Source organism: Pyrgilauda ruficollis, unplaced genomic scaffold (genome assembly GCF_017590135.1).
Source record: "Pyrgilauda ruficollis isolate IOZ18807 unplaced genomic scaffold, ASM1759013v1 scaffold22, whole genome shotgun sequence".
In the NCBI taxonomy this organism is placed as follows: Eukaryota; Metazoa; Chordata; class Aves; order Passeriformes; family Passeridae; genus Pyrgilauda; species Pyrgilauda ruficollis.
Window position 1 is genome coordinate 6,694,393 of NW_024521428.1, and position 25,002 is coordinate 6,719,394.

The following is a 25,002-nucleotide window of genomic DNA, read 5'->3' on the forward strand; positions in this document are numbered from 1 at the left end:
CTGCCAGAAAGCAGCTATTGACATGAAGGTGGGGTGGAAATGGCAACAAGTGTGGCAACGGAAGACACTGAACCCTGAACCTAATCAGCTGTGTGATTAGGAAGCCAGGCTTTCCCACAGGACTGGTTGGGGAAGCCTTTTCTCATGATGCAGCCTCTGGGTGCAACAAACAGGAGGTTGCTGGACACCTTGAGACAGACAAATTAGGTTCTTTAAAGCTATAGAGCCTGTTCCCATGGTTTCTCTTCTCAAACATCATACTCTGTGCCCCCTGAGACATGCAGAGTGTGCAATGAGTCAGTCCCCAACAGCCACCCAACAAAATTATTTCAGTGCTCTACTATAACTGAGAGAGATGCACATTTTGATAAAGTGTTTATTTATCACGTTTTTGTAAAGTGCTCATTATGGAAGGCGTATTTTTTTTCATTTGCTCTTAAATTTGGTTTCACTCACATTCTGGTTTGGGGTTTTTCTCTAGTGCACTTCTTTTACATTCATGGTGCCGGGCTATTTTGGTGTTTTCTAATTATATTCCTGTTGCTTTCTATTATTTACTCTCTAGTCCTTTGGTGTGTAAATAGAGAGAAGGACTTCAAAGTAAATTATTTTAAAAAGAAATAATTTTAAATAGGCAATGCAATATTGACCTCAAGCCAGTTTAATCCAGAAAATTAATATTGTGTTTATCATAAGTCATTTAAATTCTAACATCTTTTTGTATGCCTGAATAAGATCTTAAGTGGATTTGTTTCAGGGTATGATCCAGGGTTATTTACTGACTATATTTATCTCAATAGATATGTCAACTTTATAAATAACAAGTGAGTATAATTTAACCGGTTGTTTGAAGCTGAGTTGTTATAGCAGGCAGGTCTTTAATGTGTGAATTGATTTGACCTTTTATTGTGTGTGTGAGCTGACTTGACTTAGCTGCTTTCCAGATGTAAGCCATTTCTGGCATGGACTATGGTTTCATTTATGTATAGCACCTACAACTTAGAGAGAACTCCTGGAAATAATTAATGACAAAAATTGAGCATAAGAACTGTGATTAATCTAAAACAGCCTTCCCTAAAATTTTGGTGTCTATGTCTGTGTTCATCGCTCTTTGTTTGCTTTACTAAGAAAAAAATTTGGAAGTTGAGATAGGTCTGGTTAGCTATCATCCAAAAGTGCTTATCAAAGATTAATTGCCTCCCCCACTTTTTTTTTGCACAGCTTACAAAAAGATTGCTTTGGGTGGCAAACTCAGAGCCCCATATCTAACTAGTAGGCCTACCAAACTATGGCTGAGGTGCCCAGGACTCTAGCTTGTTTGGCAGCAATGGATTCCAGGGAGCTGTGAACAGAAAAATAAAAAAAAAAATACACTTTTTGATCACTCGCCTGTTCAGCCACTAACAAGTACAGGAGAGACAGATTTTTCCTTATATAATTAAAACCAGAGACAACTATTAGATTTTTTGTTCTGGGTACATAAGTCCTGGTTAATAGGTCTGAAACAGAGCAAAGTGTGAGTCCCTAACTCAGCTGTTATTATTGGATTTTGGTTCTTTTTTTTTTTTTATTTGGCTTTGTCTTGATGCCTCTCTGGATGAAAGTTTTTAGAGAGGTTACTGCAGTTTGAATAACCCTGGAGCTCCTAAAAATAGAAGAATTGAGAATCATCAAAACAGCAGAAGGTTGAATGAGGAATTACCTAATTTGCCTTAAATCAAAGATATTCACCATTTTCACATTGCTCAGTGACCAGCCCTGCATCAGTTTCTCATGACTTGGCTGTGTTTCCCCTCTTTTCACTTTTAACTCTGGACCAATTTGCCTAACTACATGCAGGTCATGTGTAGTGTACTTAACCCTGTTTATGATCACAGGATTCCTTTGGGACTTCACCTTACAATATTAGAATTTATACTTGTCTCTAGTGAATGAGTCTATTTTGCAAAAGAACATATCTTTCATTCCACTTCAGTTCCTCTGTGTCTGAACATTTTATTTACTGATTTCTATACTGAACATTTTTGCTCCTTCAGTGCAAAATACATTATTTGAAAACCAGTCCTAGTGTAAGTCTTCCTAATAGCCAAGCAAGGTCTAGAGTTTAATCTCTTCCCAATAATAATTACTTCAGTTTTTCTTTCCATCTGCTGTCTCTGCAGTATCCCTTGCTATTTTGTATTATCAACAGTTTAACTAATTTATTCCTCAGAGTCTTATAGTGACATAGCACTATTTCCAAAAACAGTGTCTAGAATGTTAATTGCACATTCTGCTGAAAGACAGAAATGGAAAAAAAAAAGGCAAAACAAATAGAATCCTGTGTTTGTTTACTTTAACAGCAGGATTTTTTCACAGTTAACACTGAATATTTAAATGTGCTGTTTAGATCTGAATCACTGGCTCATTACTACGCTGATGAAATTTTATAAAGTCTCAACCTGTGTGAGAGCTGCTCATGCTTATAGATTCCTGTGTAATTCCCTAAAGTTAATGTAGGCAGATTACTGCCTTACTGCAGCCTTTCAGCATATTTTGGCAGGATTACAAGGTTCAGATCAGTGATTTTTGCCTACATTTTTGTTGAGGATCCCACTTTTTTCCAGTCTCACTGGGAGCATCAGACAGCCACTGTTCTCACCCACAAGAACGATATGCATGGCAGGTTGGCACCATAGATAGAGACATCCCACAAAACTAATGTTAAGAGCTTCAGATTGGAAGAGCACCAATAAATGTGCAACAATGTAAAATGAAACTTCAGATAGACAAATTATGATGAATTGTGCAATAACAAATTAACACGTTGCCGCTTCCAATTGTCGTGGTCTGCTGCACCAGTATTAGGAGGACAGCCCCCATCCCAGGTCTCAGCAATCCTTTTTCCACAGCAGCAGCTGAAACCAGCAGTGAAAGAGGATTGGTATTATGTCAGACACTAAGCAAGAAACCCCAAAGAAACAGAATGTGCAGTCAAAAAGGCTCTAAAACGCCAAGCGATAAGAGCAAGCCACTTTTACTCAAGAGTTTTATGGACATTTCTGCATTAGGACTATGACAGAGGGAAACTTTCTATGACCCTACCTTTGCAACAATGCTCCTCTGAGCCCCCCAGCGTCAGATGCTAGAGACCTGGACAAAGGATAAAGACACACACCTGGAGACAGATGCTGGCAGATGATTTTGTAAATTTTAACTCAGATACATGGTCAATCAGAGCACCTCTCACTTTTATCACAAAAAAAAAGAGATAACTCTAAGCTTGGGAAAAATTTAAGTGCCACTGGGCTATGATGCAGCAAGCTGTTAAAACACATCTTAATTTTAACTATGAGCCCAACTCTTCACACTCCCTCAAATCCCACTGAAATCTGTAGGTTTTAGCACGTGCACACATGCCTTGCTGAACCAGCACTGCAGCTTGTTTTCTGAATTGTTGCCCTATTAATCATGAATTAAAGACATATAATTCATAAACTCTGATGTAACTACATTGCATTTTCATTTAACATTAAACTGAAGTGTCTGTCTGCTTCAGCTAGAAGCTCAGACAGAACACAAGGCTTTCTGGCAATCTGAATGTTGAGCAATATCCTCGTTACGGCAGCTCTCTTCATATCACAAAACTGGATCTTGGATATAGACTCTTGTGTGAGATCTATCGACCTGTAAGTGTTGCATAAGAATATGCTTTATAGCTGAAAACTCAATTGTGCTCTGTTGGGTAACTGCACCCACTACATTAGCAACCCTTAAGCCAGTTGTGACCTTTCCAACTGCAGAATTTCTGTCTCAGAGGTGGCTTTAAGCAAAATTCAGAATGAGTGTGGAGTTTGTAGTGTGCATTATGCTGTCCTTTATGCTAATATTAGGATATAGTCTTTCGTTCCTTCAGAAAACAGTATTTTATTTATGCCTTTTAAAAGGTATTGACTATTTGTATCTTCAGTAAAAAACACTTCTAAAATGACTTGTAGTTCTATGTGGTGCCTTTTAATAATGATTTAAAATATTGTGCTGTCTGTCTGTATCTCATCTACTGCATAGAACACTGCTCACCTTGGTTCCGAACACCAGCGACAGGAAAAGATCTGTAGACAAGCTGTAATTTCTTACAGGGAAGGTAATTGTTGTTGGAAGTAGGTGGAAGGTAATTTTCGAACAAGCAGCTTAGCAAACATTAACTATTCAGTTTGTGCTGTTTGTGCTTTTCCTTGTCCCATCAGGTAAGTTCACAGTAACCTGGGGCACAGGCACACCTATCCATTGTTCCCACTTAAAGAATCTCAGCATCAAAGCTGCATATCACAGATTCTATGGTAGGGACAGCTACCCAAAAAACTACAAAAAAAAGAGTGCATTTCCTTGTTGACCAGCAGTAATGTGATTCAGCACAGTTACTGGTGACCCGGGCTAATTTCTGTATGCAAGGAGATGCTGAAAAGCCATATATTGCTTGAAAATGGGGAGGACATTACTCCAAAATCACCATTAGCAATGCAAAAAATATTCTAGTACATCTTGTCACAAAATTAGCCATATTATTTGTTCAGCCCTACTTGTTCTCAAGTTGCAGAGTAGCTTCTCTTGGTGTTCAGTCTGGCAAGAATCTCCAGCAGTGGAGAATCTGCTAAAGAGACCAAAAAAGGCCAATATGATCTCGTAGTATGTAATGACTCTGTCTGTATATTAGTCACCTTCTTATGAAAAATAAAAAAAAAAAAAAGAAAAAAAGGGAAAAAAGTATATGAGACTGAAATGCACAGATGTCTGATTGAAATGGTTGTTTTACACATTCATCTGTTTCCCAACACAATTTACCAAGTCTGTACAAATATTTGTGCTGTCCCACTGCATAGGTGGTTGGGGACTTGAATAAGCTGCTGGAGGCAAGGGATGTTTTCTGTGATAGTTCTGTCTTAAATGCATATGAAAACATAGCCTCAGAGAGTGAACCCAGCAGTAAAGTATCCTTCCCTTCCTTTCTGTTGAATACTATGTAAGGAATTGTATACTGTGGAAGGATTCATCTGTAATTCACAATTTTGTATGAGTGTAGATTAATCTAATCTTAATTAGGAACTCTTTATGAAGCTTTATATCAATTTTAGATAAGTTGCTAGGATCCCAAACACAGGATTTATAATCTTTCCTGGTAGAAAACACAAAAGGAGCTTTTAGAAAGTGATAGTATCTAAACTTTTGTTTTCTTTATTTTCATGACTTAGAAATTATATTTTCAAAGTCTTCTCTATAACCAACATGACTAAAAACCTGCTTTAAACAAAACACACTTCAATTTTGTCACAAAGGTATGATTACAAGAGCTTTAAGAGACACACAGAGAATACAATGAATCTCATTAAGAAGAAGGCTGTGAGAGTTGGCTTTGTGCATTTTGTCAGGCTTCCAACACCACCAAGACAGACAGATTCTAGCCCATGATAGGAGAAGTGCAGATGTGCACACAGTGAGCTCGTGCTTCCTTAAGATACCTGCCCAATATCTGGGCAGGTTTCCATGTCCTGAAGTTTACTGAGAACTCCCTCTCTGTGCTTTTGGGCAATGCAGAAGAGACTCAAACTATAGGAGGAAAGGCAGTTAGAATCTTATCTGTGGCATGCAAGCACTTCCAAGTAGTGTGGGGATAAGAGGCATCCATACAGAGACATAGCCCATGCAGGTTCTTTGTCCATCTGCCCGAGGATGGCATCACTGCCCCCCTGGGAAGGACAGCAGAGACCTGAAAGGCTCCTTGCGAGCTGTGTGTACCCACAAGTCATGGATACAACAAGTCTCTTTCACCAAATACCTTAGCATATAATCTTTGCAAAGACAATGTTTTACTTTTCAGTTACCTGGGTATCACTTCTGGAGATCACAAAACTCTATATTCGATATATTTCACAACACCCCCATGAGGGAAATCACTAATTACAGCAGCTTGTTGGAATTAAGGTGAGTGTAGTCATGGTTGGTAGTGACTATGACACTATTGCAATCTTGTATTACTACACTTCAGGCTATGATTGTATCAAATCTCAGAAGCCAAGAGAGTTGGGTCTGGCTGGCAGATGAATAGAGAATGAAGAACTGAGCTATGCATTTGTGATTTCTTGAGAAGTTATGTGGTTATAAATCACAAGTAATATTAATTTGCTCAAGAATAAGTACTCTGGAGCTTTGGTGTCAGGAAACACCCTAGAGCTTGAGAGGTTGTATTATGCCAGAGGAATAAAACCTACGGCCTCTCCTGATCAGCCACAGTCATTAATAAGTCCTGTATTTTTATGGGACTGATAATTTTGCAGAACAAGTATATTGGTCATGGCAAAATGGGAAAACCCCAACTCCAAAACTTGCATTTGCCTTGCATCTTCTCATTAATGCAATAATAGTAACTTTATTTTTCTTGCACTTGAATGCCTTTTAGAAGTATTACTACAGCAGTGGTGAGATATTTCCATTAGAGAGCTCAGTGCATCTCAGCAGGGAAAGTCTCTTTACACACACAAAGTTTTCTGTCACAACAGGTAATCCAATAATTGATGTGAGATAACAATGTTCTGGTAACATAGTCTTAGGGTTTGTTAGTTTTAGCTTAATTAAATGATATTTTAGTTTTAACAAAAAGGTATCAAATGTTGCTTTTTATTCCTTCTATTTTTTTTTTTTTTTTTAATGGATGCACAGGAAGAGGGGCCTGGTTGCCTAAACGCTGCAGAGCTTTGCTAATCTGTATGAAATACAGAGGTCTGGGAGGGCTGTTAGGCTTTAGAAGGGGTGAGGGTGTATCAGACTCCTGCATTTGCAAACAGTCTCAAACCGTCCTAGCTGGACACACTGTGTGTCCTGGTTAGAGACAAAATTTGGGAGGAAGGAGCAAGGGCACAGAGGATTAGATGAAGATCAGCAAATCAGTGCCCAAGAAACACAGGAAAATGGCATAGAGAAAATCCACCTTTCAACTGAGACATAAAACTGTGCTTGGTGGCATTGAGGGTAGCTATTGACCTGAACTGCATCTTCAAAAGCTCAGAGCAGGTTTCACAACTGCCCAGGCATACGGTTTTATGGTACAGATGATGCCAAAAAGAGTGTCAGTCACACCTCCTCCTTAGCAACCATTTATGAGCAATTGGTTTCACTTCCTCCTTTCTGCTGTCCTCAGGGCCCTGAGCTGGACAAGCCTTTCAGCCTGCTCAGCTTTCAGCCACATTTCCTGGATTCTCATCCTTTCTGTTCCTACAGCACAAATGTTTAACACAGAATGTCTCAGAAGTTTCATTAGTGGGTATGGACCGGCTGTAGGTGGCCAGGTGCTGGCAGCACGGGTGGTCTCGGTGAGGAATGTGCCATGCTGGGCACAGCCACTTCCAGACAGCTCCAACAGACCCACCATGGGGAATGGCTGAGCCCCACCACTAACACCAGTAGCACTCCTGGGAAAACATATTTAAGGAAGGGCAAAAGCACTACGTACCAGTGAGGGTGAGAGAGGAGTGAGGAGAAAAAAGTGGGGAATTCCATTGTAAACAGAAAGGTCAAAAAAGAAAGAGGGGATGGAGGTGCTGCAGGTGCTGGAGCAAGGATTTCCCTGTAGCCCATGTAAAGGACCACAGTGGGTGCAAATATCCACAGTGTGGCCCATGAGGGACGCCACACCAGAGCAGATGGATACTTTCCGAAGGAACTTCAGAACAAAGCATCAGAGACAACTTTGAAGTATTTCACCTCAACCACAAGAAAAAAAAAAAATCTGTAAAATCTCGGGGAAAATGTTTTTAACTGGTCAGTCCGTCTGAAAAAAAAAAAAAAAAAAAAAAAGTGTGGGTTTTTACTCTGGGGGAAAAAAACAGCTAAAGAAAACCATACCAATCCAAACAACAAACTCTCAAACCACAACCCAACATAGGAAGCCCGACTATTTGCAAAGGGAGGCGCAAAGCGGCAGAACGCTGGGGGTTCTTATGCCGGCACTTGCCGCTTGTGCTGCTCTGAAACAGTTCCAAGCAGCCGGGTGCTCCGGGGCAGCGCTTCCAGGGAGGCGAGCACGGCGGGGGCACGCGTCCCGAGGGAGCCGCACCGGCGTATCCATAGGAAAATGACGTGATGCAGGATTAGTCGGTTTGTATTTGCACCCCGTACCGGGCGGTTTGCCTCCAACTTGCACAGCTGAACCCGCAGAGGCTCCGGGCGGGACACAGGTTTCACCTCGCTGGAGCGCTGGGTTCACGGGCAGCCGCAGCTTCTCCCGAGCCGCTCCCTCGGGACGGGCTGGGGGGAACCCTCCCCGGGGCGGGGCAGCCATGGCGATCACTGACAGACCTCACCGTCCCGCTCGGCCCCGGCCCCCCCAGCCCCGCGGGTGCGCTGCCTCCGGCGGCGCCTCGCCCGCTGTCAGGCACCGCCCCGTCCAGGCGCGTCCGCCGGCCGGAGGCGATGGTTGGAGTAGGACGGGGCGGGCAAGGGGAAGGGAAAGGCGGGGGGAAATGTCGCGGTCGCTACGGGAGACGGGAGAAAACCGGAAGCCGGCGGGGCGGGGCGGCGAGGCGCTGGCGAGCCCTTCCCCGCCGCCAGCCTCTCCCCGCCGTGCGGCGGCAGCAGCGCCATGGGGTGTTTCTTCTCCCGCCGCAGGAAGCCGGCCCAGGGCGGCCAGCCGCCGCTGCAGCAGCCAGCGGGAGCCGGGCAGGACGCGGCCACCGGCGAGCAGAAGGCGCCGCAGTACAGCTGGGACCTGCGAGCCAAGGTACCGCCCCGGCGGCTGCGGGATGGGAATGGGGCTGGGGCTATGGCTATGGCTATGGCTATCGCCTCTCTCAGTGGGCAGCGTCTCCCCCTCTCCTGCCCTCCGGGGTGTGTGCTCCGGCAGGGAGCACGCCTTCCCTGGTCCCGCTGTTACGGCTCGCTCCGCGCAGTTCAGTGCGTTTGTTTGAACAATTAAAAAGCGTTTAGCCTAAGGATTTTACCAGGCAGTCTCAAATTGTGCAAGCGGAGAGGGCGGCGCGCTGGGTGCCGCGGCTGCCGGGTGCGAGCATCGGTCCCGGTGCGCGGCTGCTCCGGAGGGGGCTGGCGCTGCCTCCCGGTGGGACTGAGCCCTGTGGGCAGGCAGCTTGGCTGTGACAGTCCCCAGGGTGTCTGCCTGCCGTCGGGATTCCTGATACAGCGCGGAGTTCCCTGGGTGAGTGCTTCCAGAAAACCGGGATTAATGCTGGGGAGCTGCTTGTGCCCGGGCCAGTCCCCGCACCTGGCATGGGAGCGGAGGCATAAAACTCGTGCTGTGTGTCCTGACTGTCTGTATTGATTCTTCCTGATTGGGTGTTTGCGTTGTTCGTTTGGTTGGTGTTTTGGGGTTTTTTAAGGTTTTGGAGGGTGGGGGTTGTTTCTTTTTTTTTTGAGGAAGTAGAACTAGCTTATTAGCCCCTAAAAAGACAGATGAAGTCAAATCCTTTCCCATGCTGTTTCCCGAGCTCCTGGAGGCAGTCATGAAGACTCAAGCGGGAAAGCATTTAAATGCTGGATAAAATGTATTTCTTCCTAGCCTCATTTCATGTTTCACATCCTAAATATATAATGACATTGTAGCCCTAGTAGGCCTCTCTTCCTCTCCTCTCCAGCTGCCTTCGGGCGGGGGAAGCAGAAACTAGGCAGGCAAAAAACGTAATTAATGTGTTTTCAACAAATAAAATCCTCAAACCTTTAGGCCATATTTTACACGTATGGAAAAGACAATGTGTGAACTTATTTGAATGTTTAGCTTGCTTGTTTTTTAAACTTGGCCAGGTGCTCTAGGGTGTCCCTTAAGTCTTCCGAGTAGATTAAGACAAGCTCAGATGGAGATGAGCTAGAGAGCGTGTGCGTGGCCTGGAGGAATTGGTTCCTTGAGGATAAAGATGAGCAATCTGTGTTGGGCTTATTGCTTTGACTGGATAGCAGATATTTAGGGAGCAGACGGAGAAGGAGAGGATAACAGCCTGTCACTTGCGTGGAGACTATTCTCACAGCAGGAGGGGCTGCAGTGAAACCATATTTTAGTGACAGAACAAAACTTGGTCTAAAAGTAAATTACTAAATCAGCCTTTGGAATAATATATATATTTTTTTAATTTTAGAGCAAATTCACTGGCTAAAGCTCAACAGGTATGAGAATTTTTACCCTATCTACTTATATACAGCTAACTTTGAAAACTAAAAGAAGGAAAGTCAGGATATAGAAAGACTTGATTCAGAGAATAGCTGGCCTTGTTGCTAAGGAGATGATTGTTGTTAACTTGCTGGAAGTAGGCTCCAGCTAACATATGAAACTCTTACAGCACCAACATCTATCTCTGTGGACTAAAAAAACCATGGTGATGTATTGCATATAAAACTTCCTCTTTTTCTGTAAAAGACTCTTACAAACTAGAAGAATCAGTGAGTTTGGGCTGTGCTAGTGAACTGTGCAAACCATCAAATTAACTGCTTAATTTTGTACTGTACAGCCTAAGAATGGCTATTTAATGTCTAAGTTCATTTCTCTTGCTCTTTGCAGCCTTTTTTTTCATTGGGCTTTTTGGATGTAAGATTAATACATTCAACTAAGAAAGCACCTGGAGTCACCTTATCTTAGGTGAAGGAGTACTGAGCACTCGCTGCACTAAACTTGTTGATCCCATTTTGTATTTTGATAACCTGTCTGTGTTGATGTAAGCTTTAAATGTTGTCTGTGATACCTTGTCCTGTTGTCTATTGCTTTCTCATTTGTGATGCTTTACATATACTTATTTATTTCACAAATTTGTGTTTGTACACAAAGTTAAATTGAAGTAATTTGGAAAACTTGTGGCATCAAGACTCCTTTTTATCCATCCGGTGCATTGAATTGCATTCTAAACCCTGAAAACCTCAACTCTGTCAACAGATGTGCTAAATTGTCTTGATGTTTATTTCCACCATTTGGGTTGGGGATGTGTTTTAATCTTAGCCTCTCCTACTCAGTGGTGCAGCTGTGGTTATACAGTTCTGTTTCACAACAAGGTTTTGCAATTGTCTGTAGTTTTTGTAAACTGTGCTCTATATGTCCTTATAGGTGAGTGTGTCTTGCTGCCCAGACACTCCAGCTGTCTTCCTGTAAACTAATGCCATCCTGACATGGCAGAAAAATGTACGCACACTTGTGTGCATATTTGTGTGATTAGGGTTGTGTAGAGGGATGAATGAACCTGAGGGGTTCCTCCAACAAAACTATTTCTCGTGCTTCTGAAGGACGTCATTGCTAGTTGAGCCTATTTTAATGACGTTCTCATGGCAAAGGCTGATTGTATCAACACTGTCTGCTAGTGTAGCCTTAGACAAAGAGAAATATGATGATATCCCAGTGACTATGAAACTCTTGTGTAATAGTCCCAAAAAATTGACCATGTGGTAGAAAATTCTAAATAGAAATATTATAAGATGCTGATAGTTGAATTGAAATTAAGGAAAGTGCATGAATTTGAGGAGCCTTTTCAGATTTCTGTGTGACTTTATTAAGTGAGGACAGAAGTTTTAAGGTATGCAAAATTTAATCAAATTTAGATTACATTGTAAATCTGTTGGAATCTCTGTAACACTTTCTGAGCCTTGGGTTCAGAGAACTGGCTGAAGATTACTTATGGTGCAGTAGAAGAACGAAAGGATCAGATTATCTTGAAAACAGAAAGAAGGATGAATATTCAGTTTCTTGCTGCACTGGGATTCTCAGTCCATGAGTGGAAGTAGAGCACAATTTATTCCCCAGTCTGTTAGTACTGCATTGCATCCTGAGGACTTACTATGTGTCTTGATGTCTTTGGGCTGCCATGAGAGTCTCTTTCTGGCAAAGTGTGGCAGAGGAACTTGTTGGTGCTCAGCCCTTCCCAGCTTCCTTCAGCTAGCTTTCCACCTGGGTTGTTTTCCTTTCCCACTGCATGACTAACAGCAGTAACTGACTGTGGGTATGTACAGACAGGAACTGGGGCTTTCATGTCTTGTGATGGCAGATACACTCATGACCTCCACAGGAGAAGAAACACAAATAGCTGCATCATCTTTTTTGCTGTTGTCTCATGTTTAAAGAAGTAGGATTAGATTAATTATGATCACAATGGCATTTAGAGCTTAGAGGAACTTTCCTTCCCAGATTATTTTTTTAACTTTTAAGAGGAACGAGTAAACTTTTGTTTTATGTCAACTGACTTGCAACTTAACTGGTTTAGTTGATAGGAAACATGCAGCCTTCACTGTTATTGTGCTGTGTAGCTGTATTTAAACAGTTAGAAAACCTCAAGAAATTTCACTTTTTGCCTAAGTCATAGTCTTTTGTTAGTTACCTTACATTTGAGGATTCTTCATGAATGGTCTGAATTGACTTGGGTATCTTGAATTGTCTAGATCTTGTTTAGGTGGCCATTTTGTACTTTACTTTTGAATATTAATAACTTTTTTCTCTAAACATTTGATTCAAAGACAAAATAATTCCTTGTATCTCCCTTATGCTTCCTGGTGCACCAGAAGAACTATTGCTTTTTTTCTCCAAATGTGGTCAGATCAACTGAGAAACAGTCAGAGGGTTCATATTAAGCAGTATTTCCAGTTAGATCTAATACAGGCCTGTGGTAGCTTCCTTTCTTCTTTCACTTTTTCTGTTTGCAGTGTTTAGCGGTGGTTTGCTGATTGTGAATGGCTGTTTTATGTTGTTATGGGCATTATGGAAAAGCATGAAGATTCCCAAGAAGAGAATGAAATGAGCATTCAGTCTGTTGTATTGGCTACTTCTGAAGTTAGGGTGTGCAGGAGATGCTCCAAAATGAAAAACTGTTTGCTAGAGACAGGAATCTTCTCTACACTTTCCACCTTTTCTTGTTGTGCAAGAATCTTGAAATCTGCCAGTGGGTGAGTAACTTCAACAAGCAATCTCCAGAGGATGTTGCAACTCATTACTTGAGGGCACCAAACCCATGCAAGTGTGAATATGCAGAAGTGTCTAGGCCTGGGAATGCACTTTTTTTTTTCTTATTTCCCTAATGTTAATTCCCCTGCTGACAAAAATAGTGCTTAAAGCTTCTTAAGTTCATGTGCCTACCCTATAGGTGCAGCTTTTAATGTCACTGGGTCAGCAGCCAGCTTCTGTATATTATCAGCTGGAAGTTCATTTCTGAACTGCCATCTGTAGTGACTTAGAGAGATAGGGGATGAATTTTTGAGAATTATATTTAAAAGAGAAGACCTTAGTGTAAGAGGTTTAAAAATACTTTACAAACTGTTTGCTCAGCAGCTTGGACATGGGTAACTAGAGGAGCACTGTAACCTGTTAAGAACAGCAGTACCTTCTCATATTTGTAGGGGTGTATCACTGAAACTCCTTCCCTGATGGTTCCTGTGAAAAAGTCTTGCTAAGACATGACCTCATACCAAAAACGCTTCAAGATCCTGGGATCCTTTGTGATTCTAGGTACACTTACCACTAACAGCTGTGAAGGTTTAGTACTTGCATGTCTTCCTCCAAATGGGAGCTGCCCAGTTTTAGTGCCAGTGAACTGGATAGTGGTGGCTGAAGAGATGTACTCATGTGCAGTTTTCACATAGCCTCTGACCTTCTTGCAAGACAAGTGTCTGCAAGAAGAAAAGCTGCTTAATGCACCTTGCACTTGTAACAGGATGTCCTGAAGCTGTAAGCAGCCATGACTAACTCGTTTGCCTTCACTTCTCTCCTTTTGTTTGTTCTTTAAAATCCTTGCTGCTTACAATTTGTCCTCTAACCCTTTGTAACAGACTTCTCACCATTGTAATTGCTAAGAATCAAAGATTAGGCTTCTGTGCCTGTCTGGAGAAGGAAAAATATTAGCCCTGTAAGAAGGGCTGGCTTTTTCATCATCACATCTGGTTATTTTAGGTTATTCTATGGAGTAATTCCGGAACCTGTGCATAGCCATTTCAGTTAGAAGGTTTCAGCTCCAGAGCTGTGCCAATATCTATTAATGTATGTATCTCTTATCTACTCTAAGAACTCCTTCAATTCAGTTGAAAATATTAAAAGCTACTGCTGTGAATACTGTCACCTTTTGAACTTTTATCTGCCTGGGGAAAAAAACATGTTTTAAAAAACCTGTTAAAGGCTGGAGAGTCTGCCTGGGTGAGATGGGTGGATCTGGACAAAGTTTTTTGAAACTTTATCCAAATACATAGGACAAGTAGATAAGTTATCAAATAGTTGAGTTTTCCTGACCTGACATGTGCTTAAGATTTTATAGCCAGTGGAGCACCACATGAATGGGCAGAGAAATGTATATAGCTCTGGTTATGGTTGTATGAGACTGAAGATTTTACTTCTGTTTCTTTTGGCTTTTCTAGCCTGCGTTTTTGGTTTTTTGCTATGTTGCCAAGACAGAGCTTAAGAGGCAGTTGGTGTTCACTGTCAGGGGAAGGAAGGTGATTGCAGTGATTTAGTATTAACCTGTTGATGATACCTGAAGACTTCAGAGATGGTGAATGTGCACCAAGAAGGCTGATGGCATCCTGGCATGTATCAAAAGGAGTGTGGCCAGCAGGGCCATGACCTGTACTTGACACTGTTGAGGTTGTACCTGAAATCCTTCAGTTCTGGATTCCTCACTTCAAGAAAGACACTGAAGTGCTGGGGCATGTTCAGAGAAGGGCAATGGAGTGGGTGAAGGGTCTGGAGCACAGGTGTGATGAGAAGCACCTGAGGGAGCAGTGGCTGTTGGAAGAAAAGGAGGCTCAGGGAAGACCTTATTGCTCTCTACAAACACCAGAAAGGAGGCTGTAGGAGGTCAGGGTTGGTGTCTTCTCCCAAGTACTGAGTGATAGGATAAGATGAAATGGCCCCAAGCTGCTCCAGTGGAGGCTTAGATTGGACATTAGGAAAAATTTCTTCATGGAAAGAGTTGGAACAGGCATCCCAGGGAAGTGTTAGAGTCACCATCTCTGCAGGTATTTAGAAGATATGTAGATGTAGCAGCTGGGGACATGGTTTAGTAGTGGACTTGGCAGTGTCAGGTTAATGGTTGCACTTGATGGACTTAGAGGTCTTTTTCAATTTAAACTATTCTATAATCCTATGGGCATATAAGGTGCTGTTGGATGCGTCCTCATAGTCACAGTTCTGCCTTCAGGCCTGTTTCTCTGGCATGTTTCTTTTACCCAGCAGAAGTGAAATATTTATATCTGCTAAAGTCTTATATCCTGTCCTCTCAGGAACAATAACCCAGTGGGGGAAGAGAGTACCAAATCTATTCCATGCAGTTCCTCCAGTCTACACTGCTGTGTTAATCAACAAATACCCTTAGTCTTTAAAAGGATAACTGCAAAACAAAATCAAAGGAAATGTGCAAATTCCTTGGCATGGTCAACAAACTGAGAAGTAAAAGCTGTGTCAGGGTTGAACTCTTAGTTCTGGAAAATGGGCAAATAAAGAGGAGCTCCTGAATCTGATAATAAGCTGAACTTTTGTCTGTAACCTGACTACTGTTCTTAATTAAAAAACCTCTCATTTGAAACTGTCTATAAGCTGTGAGTTTGCTGACTAACCAGTGTTTTTCACCTAGGCCTAAAAAAACCTGCAAAGTGAAGTTTCACACATCCTTGCAAAGGCCACTGGGTGGGATGAGCTAGTGCTGCTTCACAGGCTTTGCAGAGCAGAGCAATTCAGAAAGATGTGTGCTTAGGTGCTTATGTTCCAAATTTCAAAAAAGCTGTAAGTTCTGGAAACACTGAACTTCTCATTCCTAAAAGAAGTAACTATTCCTCTGTGCCTCTTTGGAAAACAGTAGGTCTGTCTCCCATGGTCATTAAAAAAAAAAATAACAAAAAACAAACAACACCCAACATACAGATATACACAAGCATACATAAATGTTCTAGGAGATGTCTGGGAAGAATATGTCCAAAAGCAATTTTAATATTTGTGTTCTCAAGTAAGAGGGAATATGAGGGTAAGTAACTTGTATATTCAGGTATGTAATATTACTTGAGACTAAAGACCTTGGAGAGTTTGAATCCAAAGCATACTGTGTGACTGAGTCTCCACGAGGTGTCCCTTATCTTTTGAATCTCCCAGTTTTATTTGTAACACTTCCAGTTAACTTTTCTGGATGTATACCAGTGGTATTAAATATGATTGAGGAGAGAATTCTAGGAAGCCATCTTCAGTGTTTCAACTTGCATTTTATTTGGAAGATTCATCAGCTGCAAAACTCCTTTCCTGTCTAAAGGTCATATATCTTGCATAGAATGAAATACATTTTATCATCTGGTAGAGATTTTTAGCTTCCTTTGGCTGTTCCAGTCACAAGCTATCAAGGCTGGTTTAATGGATGTCTGGTGCTAGGCCGTTCTGGTTGATGCCTTTCGCTGGTCTCTAAATGTTGTGTCAATGTTTGACATGCTAGGAAGAAGTATTTTTGGGAATTGAACTACCCCAAAACTGTGGTAAAGCATGATAACTGATTATGGTGCAGCAAATTTTAGGAGCCTCGAGGCTGATAATCAGAAAGCAGGTTGGTGAAGAGGTCTTGTGTTAGTCATTCACTTGTACACTTCTAAGTGCTATTTTAATGAGCTTTCACAAGAGGGCAGAGTAGAATTTGCTCCAGGAAATTGGCTTGAGACTTAACTTATATCTAGAAATAAGCCAGCTCAGATTCCTCTGGTTTTAGGACAGCATGGGCGGTATTATTCATGCTTTCCACCTGTATTGCATCCATCCTAGGTGCTGTGTGGCTTGTGAATTTCTGGTCCCTAAAGCAGAGTGCCAGGGAAAGCCACAGGTTCCCTCAAGTGTTCTGCCCCAGCCAGAGGGATGATGCTGGAGTGTGGAGGAGATCTGCAAGCATACTGCCTGTACCACCACTGCCAGTTTTTGGTTCTTGGACATAGCTAAAACAATCTCTGTATGTTTTGTTAGCACAAAAATCTTGTGATTGTTAGCACAAGACAATGCTGTGGCACAGATTAAAAAACTCTCTGTAGTTTGCAAACATAATAGAGAAGATACAATTTGACAGCAACGAGGTTTTCTTGCAATGTGTTGAGGTAAAATATGGCCAAGAAAATTACTCAAAAAAGAAAATACTGTGTATCTCCAGTTTTATGAATCTGTAAGTATGTTGGACAATTTATTTATCACAGTTACTACTCTGCCCAGAACCATCATCCTTGTTGAAACATTTCAGAGTCTACAGTTATAACTAGCACCCCTTGCCCCTTTCTTTATTAAAGGACAAACTAAGTTGCTTTTTTTTTTTTTTTTTTGTTCCCCTGGAGATTCTCAGAGGCGTAGTTTCACTTCTTAGTTGTATCTCAATACTATGTGTTCCAGTAGTTTACCTGAAAGAGTTGCTTCTGATCTTTCATCACTCATTGAAAACCAGTTTTTCCTGTACTATTCAGTGCTACTGCAATCAGTGCAAGTCAATGGGCACTTAGCATTTTAATATTCTCTGTATTGAAGACTTTAACCTTTTTTTAAATTTTCTTCCTCCTTCAGATTGACCCCAAAGATTACACTTTTTCCGGACTGAAGAATGAAACTGTGGGTCGATTGCCTGGGAAAGTAGCTGGGCAACAATTTGTCATTCAGGACTGCGAGAACTGTAAAATCTACATATTTGACCATTCTGCTACAATCACGATTGACGACTGTGTAAATTGCCAAATCTTTTTGGGACCGATAAAAGGCAGCGTGTTTTTCCGTGACTGCAAAGATTGTAAGTGTGTGGTTGCCTGCCAACAGTTCCGCGCGCGGGACTGCAGAAAGCTGGAGGTGTTCTTGTGCTGTGCCACCCAGCCCATTATCGAGTCCTCCACAGGTATGAAATTTGGATGTTTCCAGTACTATTATCCCGAGCTTGCTTTACAATTTAAAGATGCTGGTTTGAGTATCTTCAATAACACGTGGAGCAACATCCATGACTTTACCCCTGTGTCTGGAGAAAATAACTGGGGCCTTTTGCCTGAAACTGCTGTAGTCCAAGATTATGTTCCTCTGCCCAGCTCTGAGGAGCTGAAAGCTGTCAGGGTTTCCACTGATGCTACAAAGAGCATAATACCCATAACTCGAGGGCGGAGACAGAAAAACAGCGATGAATCGTGTTTGGCCGTGTTTTTTGCTGGTGACTACACAACTGCAAATGCCAGGAAGTTAATTGATGAGGTAAGCAACCTTTGTCTTCATTCAGATTTTTCAATTCCTAATTCAGCACTCCTGTGGACAGCCTCTGATTCTCCCTGAAGGAGGAATATAGAGTCTCTGTTTGTCTATTGACCATACTGATCAACTGCATTGTTTAAAACTTCAAAGCAAGGTAAGAGACTGAATCTCATTTGGTCAGTCAGTTGCTTTACAGTTGGCATCCTGTGAGTGGCACATCTATTCTCTAACAGCTCTGGTGTACTTTTCCATCATGGCACAGCAAAGAGATGCTCTGAAGAAAATATGTAGTTGATTTGATTAACTCGGTCAAATATAGACTAAGTGATTGACAATGCTTGTGAAAGGTATGTAACCAATTAACTTGTTAGCTTATTGTCCTGAAAGTCTCAGCTAACAAAAGTCTGTCCTGAGAGTTTTTGCTGTACTAATAGAGAGTCTTAAAAAGAAAAAAAATGTATCCTCCATGTCATCCAGTACTGGAACTCTTTTTCTGAAAGGGGCAGTGAGTGTTTATCATGGCTGGTCAGCTGTCTTCAATGACTTAAATAGCTTTTTTTTTTTTATTGGTCTTTCTTTTTTTATTTTTTTTCCTGTGAGACAGCAGCTTCCAAGCTTGGCTGAGTTTGTACTTTCCTGGGGCTAAAACCTGGGAGTGGCTGGCTGCTTTCACCATCCTGAAGTGCCAAGGATGTCACAGAGCAGAGCCAGTAACCATGGGCTACAGCATCTGAGAATGGTATCTTCAAAAGCTGCTGATCACAGTGTTGTATGACCAACTGAACATCTGGTGGAGCTCTTTCCCTTGGGTTTTATCTGCAAAACTCAAAGACAGAAAGCTGTAGGTGTCTCCTTGCCTCCCCACTGCCCAACTGGGCTTTTGTGGGACTGAGTCCTGAGTTACTTGAGTGAAGGGAGATAATGATACTTATGGGTGGTTTCTTTCCTGATGAAGGAACAGCTACAGGAGGAGGGTAATAGATGTGTTCTCCTCTGTTAGTAGTTATTTAGAAGTTAGAGTTAAGAAGGTGCTAAAGGACTAGTTAGTGAGTTTCTGTGGCAATCTAACTGCTCCGTAGGTTAATGGATGTTTTGGAAGTAAAAATGTATTAGCTCCTTTACCACGTGTTTTTAGTTTCATAAAAGACTTGGAGTAAAAAGGAGGGGGTGGGATGTATATATATGTTTTCAAACTTTGGTAACTATTTTTCCAAAACTGAAAACTTAGCAGTGGATAGATGAGAGTTTGAGCTAATGCTTGACTGAACTATTGCAGACCAAAGACAACTGACTGCTTGTTTCCAGATGCTGAATGCCTTTAACTCCCATTAGTTTCTGCTTGTGAGGGATTGTGGGGAAAAACACATAACCCTGGGCCCTAATATATAAAACAAAAACATTCACATTTCTTCCTCTAGGTGCACTAGGGCAGAGGAGAAAGTCTGGATGAATGGAATGAAAATAAACAGAAGTGTAGAAAAAGCAAATGGTCTCTGAAAAGAGCAAAAAGGGTCCCTTTGCTCTGAGACTTAATGTGTATGGGAAAAATGAGTCTATTACAGTGTAATCTGGATACTCAAGTTGAACTCTACCTTAGAAGCATTTTTAACATGAATTCTTCCTCTGTTAACAGATGACTAGCAAAGGCTTTCAGCTGGTACAGACTAAAGAGGTTTTAATGAAGGCAGAGGATGCTCACAGAGTTTTCCAGCAGAGTGCATTAGAATTCATTCCACTGCTGGAAAAAGGTGAGTTTGTGTTTTCTTTCTCCTCCTGATATAGAAATCTGTCACTAGAGAGTTCTGGAGAAGAAAGAGGAATGAAGGACAAATTTTTATTTCAAGGGCATACTGTAAAACCTGTTGAGATGAATTTTGGAAGCCTCAGTGAGGCCCTAAACCAGCCCAAACTCCTGAAGGCGTCAGAAAGAGTTATTTCACATGTATTTTGTGTTTTTGCTCCCCCTCTAGTGGTCCAACTGCATAGTTCAGGAGCAGTGGCACATGCAGATCTGCCTGGAGTGGTCAAAAATAGCTCATGCTTTTAGATTATTTCTGACTTGCCACCAGTGCTGCTCAACCACTGAGCTGTTCAGTGTTTCTCTATAAATTATTTAAGCAAATCAATATAGGTGTACATAAAGCAGATAAATGTTTAAAATTCTTGTTTATAACTGGTGTACTGTCAGAGTATTTCAGAAGCCTTCCTATTGAAATGACTGCAGCTGGGTTTTGTCTCTTCTTTCAGAAGTACTGACATCTTGTTATCTTATGTTACATGCTAAAGCTCACTGCACATTCCCAAACTTAGGAGCAACATGTAGGGTTTTTCATGGTGACGTGAGAGATCTGTGATGCTCATTGCAAGACTAGGACAAAAGTCATTGCACTTGTAAGATGCTAGTCCGGCTTATGGGCTATATGGCAGCCATGTAGGAAGAAATATCATGTTCAGAATGAAACCAGAGAAAGCAGATCTGCAAAAAGTGAGTGAGAACAAGTCTAAAAATCAGACAATTCACTATCTTGGGACTGAAGCAAAAATGCTTGAATGACTCAGTCCCACTCCAGATGTCTGTGAAATGGCTCACTATTTGAGCAGTATAGTCTGACTCATTTCCATGATGCCTTGCACTCCTTAGCATTTTTGTGCTATTGCTGCCTTTCAAGAAGTAAAACTGGAATCCTGCCCAAATCTCTGGGAAAAAAAAAAAAAAAAAGAGAGAGGAAAAAAAAGTACTCAAAACATGAGATAACACTGTACTTTTTTTTGGTAACATGTTTAAGTCTTTTTAATTCTTTATCTGCTGTCATGGTGCTGCTCAAGCACAAAAATAAAATACTTCTTGCAAGCTTCACAATTCCCTATGGGTTGAGAAATCTACTGTTTCAATGCCAAGCTTGAAAGTATTATTGATTTTAGATGGAACTATTTTCTAGGTCCAGTGGTTGCTTTGGAATTCAATGGAGACGGTGCTGTGGAACAATGTCGAAGCACTGTAAATGAAGTTTTCAGTGGCACCAAGGTAAGCTGGTGTATTGCTTTATTCACAGAAAATATTACAGAATGTCTGAGTTATTTCATGGTTAAGATATAGTGTTGACATACTACACAATATTTTTCAGTTCATGGGTAGTAAAATTGGAATATCCTTTTGATGTTGTTTTGGTTTTTGTACTCAAAACATGAGTTACTTTTTGCTGACAACAAAAGTGTCCTAGGAAAGAGAATTCTGAATTCCCATATCCACTGAAGAATACAAGATTTCCACTTAAAACTGTTATTTCACATAACAGCGAAATTAAGCTCTACAATTGTAGTACAAAAAAGTTCCACTTCAAGTCTTGGATTTAGTCACTTAACTTTGTGGTGTCCTGTGTATTAAACCACGACAAAGATAATATGATGGGATTTCAACTTTTTTCCATGTTTACTTTTGCTGTGTAGGTTACCACAGAATGCCTTCCTTCAAAGACAGTGTTCTTTTTTCTTCTGTCAGCTTCTTTCGCTTTAGCTTCCTTACACCACGCCTCCACTTTCCTTGCTGTTCCCTTTCTCTAAATGCCAATGGTTTTGAGAAAGTTTATGGAAACATTTAGAGCACTCCTGATGACAGGAGAGTGACAAACCCTTTGCTTTCAGGCAGTTGTTCAAAGAAGACTTGAATATCTTTAAGACATCTAGCATCCATGCAGCTCCTTGCTGTCTTTCAGTTCCTTTCAAAAGATTTTCTTGGAACTAGGCTGCCCAGTTTCTGGAAAACGGTCATCTTGTAGCTGGAGATGGACTTTTGCATACATTGATAAATTTTGAAAAATGAAAAAGTAATTGAAGTAACTTTTTAAAAAATAGTCATCTATTGGAGAAGCAATGAAGATATTTTGAGGGTAATATAGTACAAGGAAGTCTTTCTTACAAACTCTCCCTATCTGTTAAAGGAATGTAGTAGTCTAAGGATTTTATATATTTATTTTTGCCCCACTCTTCTGGAGAGAGTTGACTTTACCAATCAAAATACATTTAAATAGACACTAACTGAAGCTGTGACCCCTGAATAATGAAGCTCCAAGCTCCTGATCCTGAAAGCAAGGGTTAATGCAGCCAGCATGTGAGCTAGGAAAGGGTGACAATAACAAATGGAGGATGCATCAGGGCTGAGAGAATACTAGGATTTGTTCTGTCACGCAGTGGGAACCAACAGAGTTGTGTCTCTCATGAAATGCAAAACTAAAAATAAGCATTACTGCTTCCAAATGAGCACGTCTGCTTTTACTGATGCATAACTCTTTCCTTGTTTATCAAAACAGGTTTTTGTATCGGAAAGCAAAGCATCGGCATCTCAAGATGTAGACAATTTCTACAATTTTGCTGACATGCAGATGGGAATGTGAAGTTTAGCATGAAGATGCTCACGTATGGTTTGTCTTAGCACTTGGTCGTCACTTGGCTTGAATATCTCAGTAGTTTTGTAATTTAGTTTTGTATTTCTCACATATCCCTTTTATAAAGCCAGTGGTGGTTTTTAATACCATATTATCTCAACTGGAGTAAACTGCATAGCTAGCCATGTGCATTGTGTTTGAAACTTAAGCTTAATTTCAAAAACAATTGAGCTTTTCTACTAACTTTTTTTACAGTGATTTCTAAACATCTATCGACACTTGAATGTTTCTAGACAACGTCTAATGATTATACATATTTTAAAAGTGCAATGCTGATCCAAGTTTCATGCAGTAGTAATTGTTATCTTGCACTCAGACACGTTGTTTAGAAAGTGTATTTATGTGAAATTTGCCCTTCAAGATTTTCCCACATGCAAATTTGTCTTCACTGGGGGTCCAGGAAGGAAGCTGTAGTCATTTACTTTTTCTGAGAGCTTAGTCTGAAGTTAATTGTCCTTGTAGCATGCTTTCAAAAGTGGTTTGTGTCTTTGGCTCACTCTGCTTCAGCATGCTTTTTGAATGAAGTTGTTTGCAGCAGCATTTGTGGTGAGAGTTGTCACAACACCATTCTGGTAAGTGAGCACTTGCCAGGCTTTTCTGCTTTGAGGTGAATCCTGAGCATGAGTGCTCTGCTGAAGCTACTCTAAGGTCTGCTCAGGTTCTTTGGTGATACAGCTGCCTCTGGCATTGCCAGCTCACACATGGGATATATTTGAGCTTTCTTTGCACTTGAACAATAAACCTCTGGCATATTGGTTTTTGCTAGAAGGGACATAGCCAGTAGTCAGAGAAGGACTCTGATGGCATTAAAAACCCCTTCTTCCTTCCTAGACCCCATGAGAAGCTTTTACTTGCAGAAGTAATATAGAAAGTGCTGTAAAGTGCTACACACTGCCATAGGATTTATTTTGTATTAATTCTAAAGACAGACTGAAGAAATACTACCAGCATTTTGTGAGATGCATTTGAATAGTGTTCAGTAATAATGCTTATTGCTAAATAATGCATATTAGAATGCAAATCTATATGGGTATTAAACACATGATTGATTTATTTTTGCATATTGCATCCTTACTGACTTTTCTACATGAACTTAAAGCTTCAGTCCAGGTTTACAAGCCCTCTGTAATACTTGAACCAATTGTGCATGCAGACACACAAAACCAAATTTCATAATTAAAACATGGCTTGCCAGTTTGCATAGCCTTTACAATTCATTGAAAGGATTGGGGCTGTGTTGAGGTGCTAAAGCCATTTCCTCATTATGGTCATCCATCAAAAGGGAAGATCTTGCAAATTTTAACTGAAGATGAGTCTTGACTCATCGGTTTCACAGCTCTGGAGCTCCAAAGTGGGTGGCTGAAAACATCTCTAATTTTTTTGAATTAGAATGAAAGAATCATGAAAGAATTTCTTCTCCTGAAATTCATAATTCTGTAATGGCCAAGAGAGGTTCTGAACTGTCATCTTGTTGCTGCTGGGCAAATGCTTGCCTTTAGTTTAAACTCAAGAATATTCTTTAGGACCTCTTGTTGTAGTTATGCATAGATTAAATAAGGAAGAATATGTCCTGAATAAACTAAACCATTGGTGTACTGGAGGTAAGAAAATTGCCAATTCTTTGAAGTGTTTTTATTTGACAAAGTCGAGCCACCACCAGAATTCAGCTGGTAGCAGAAATTACCACTTACTTGCACTTAGGCAGCCAGGAATTTGTTTTTGTTTTTTTTTTTTTGGTAAGTGTGAGGTGAAGCCTGTAAAAAGAGCTAAAAATTTTATCTTGCTCTCCAAAGTACTAGCACAGCTCATCAGTCAACATGTACAGGAATTAATCTAGACATTTACAGTAAATGTATTATTTTGGTATGGACAGTACATTGAAATTGCATCATGTGCTTCAGAGCTGTCATTGTGTTATTTGTATCAGCAGTACTGTCTTGGTCTCTAAGCTTCTACATATAATATTTCCAAAGATACATGCTGACACATGATTGTGTGTATGTTTATAACTTATTTTTTGTATCATCAACCTGCTCTGGAAACAAAGTGCTAAATGGACTTTTGTGACTCCATTTTTTGGAGGACAGGAAGATTAATTGAAAATTAATCTAGGCTTGAAAGTGGAATAACTTTTCTACATGCTGGGAAAGAGCAGTGTTGTTTTTTTTTTTTTAAACATGGATGGTCCATTTATTGACATCAAGAATTTGTAATTTAAAAATCCCTATATAATGAAGGAGTTTCTCAATCCAATTATTTATCCATCTTTTGATTTCCATTTCTTGCTAACATGTGTTAACACTTCTAGCTTAAGAGTCAGGAATTCTTTGCATTACAGAATGGTACGTGTTTGATGTATTCTTTGTACATTTCTTGTGTAGCTTTTAATGTAAT

General features: G+C 40.8%; 1 protein-coding gene across 2 annotated transcripts; it reads left to right on the forward strand.

The window, feature by feature from the left end:
- The first annotated feature begins 8,576 nt into the window (after positions 1 to 8,576).
- RP2 (RP2 activator of ARL3 GTPase) lies at positions 8,577 to 25,002 on the forward strand. 2 transcript variants are annotated; one of them, XM_041468591.1, is made up of 5 exons: positions 8,577 to 8,749; positions 17,504 to 18,169; positions 19,800 to 19,914; positions 21,106 to 21,191; positions 22,474 to 25,002. In XM_041468591.1, the coding sequence occupies exons 1-5, from the start codon at positions 8,612 to 8,614 to the stop codon at positions 22,555 to 22,557; spliced, it is 1,089 nt and encodes a 362-aa protein (XP_041324525.1). In that variant the 5' UTR covers positions 8,577 to 8,611; the 3' UTR covers positions 22,558 to 25,002. The 2 variants fall into 2 exon arrangements, 1 of the variants encoding a protein (XP_041324525.1); XR_005955237.1 differs by lacking the exons at positions 21,106 to 21,191; positions 22,474 to 25,002 and having other exon boundaries at positions 17,504 to 18,513; positions 18,771 to 19,889.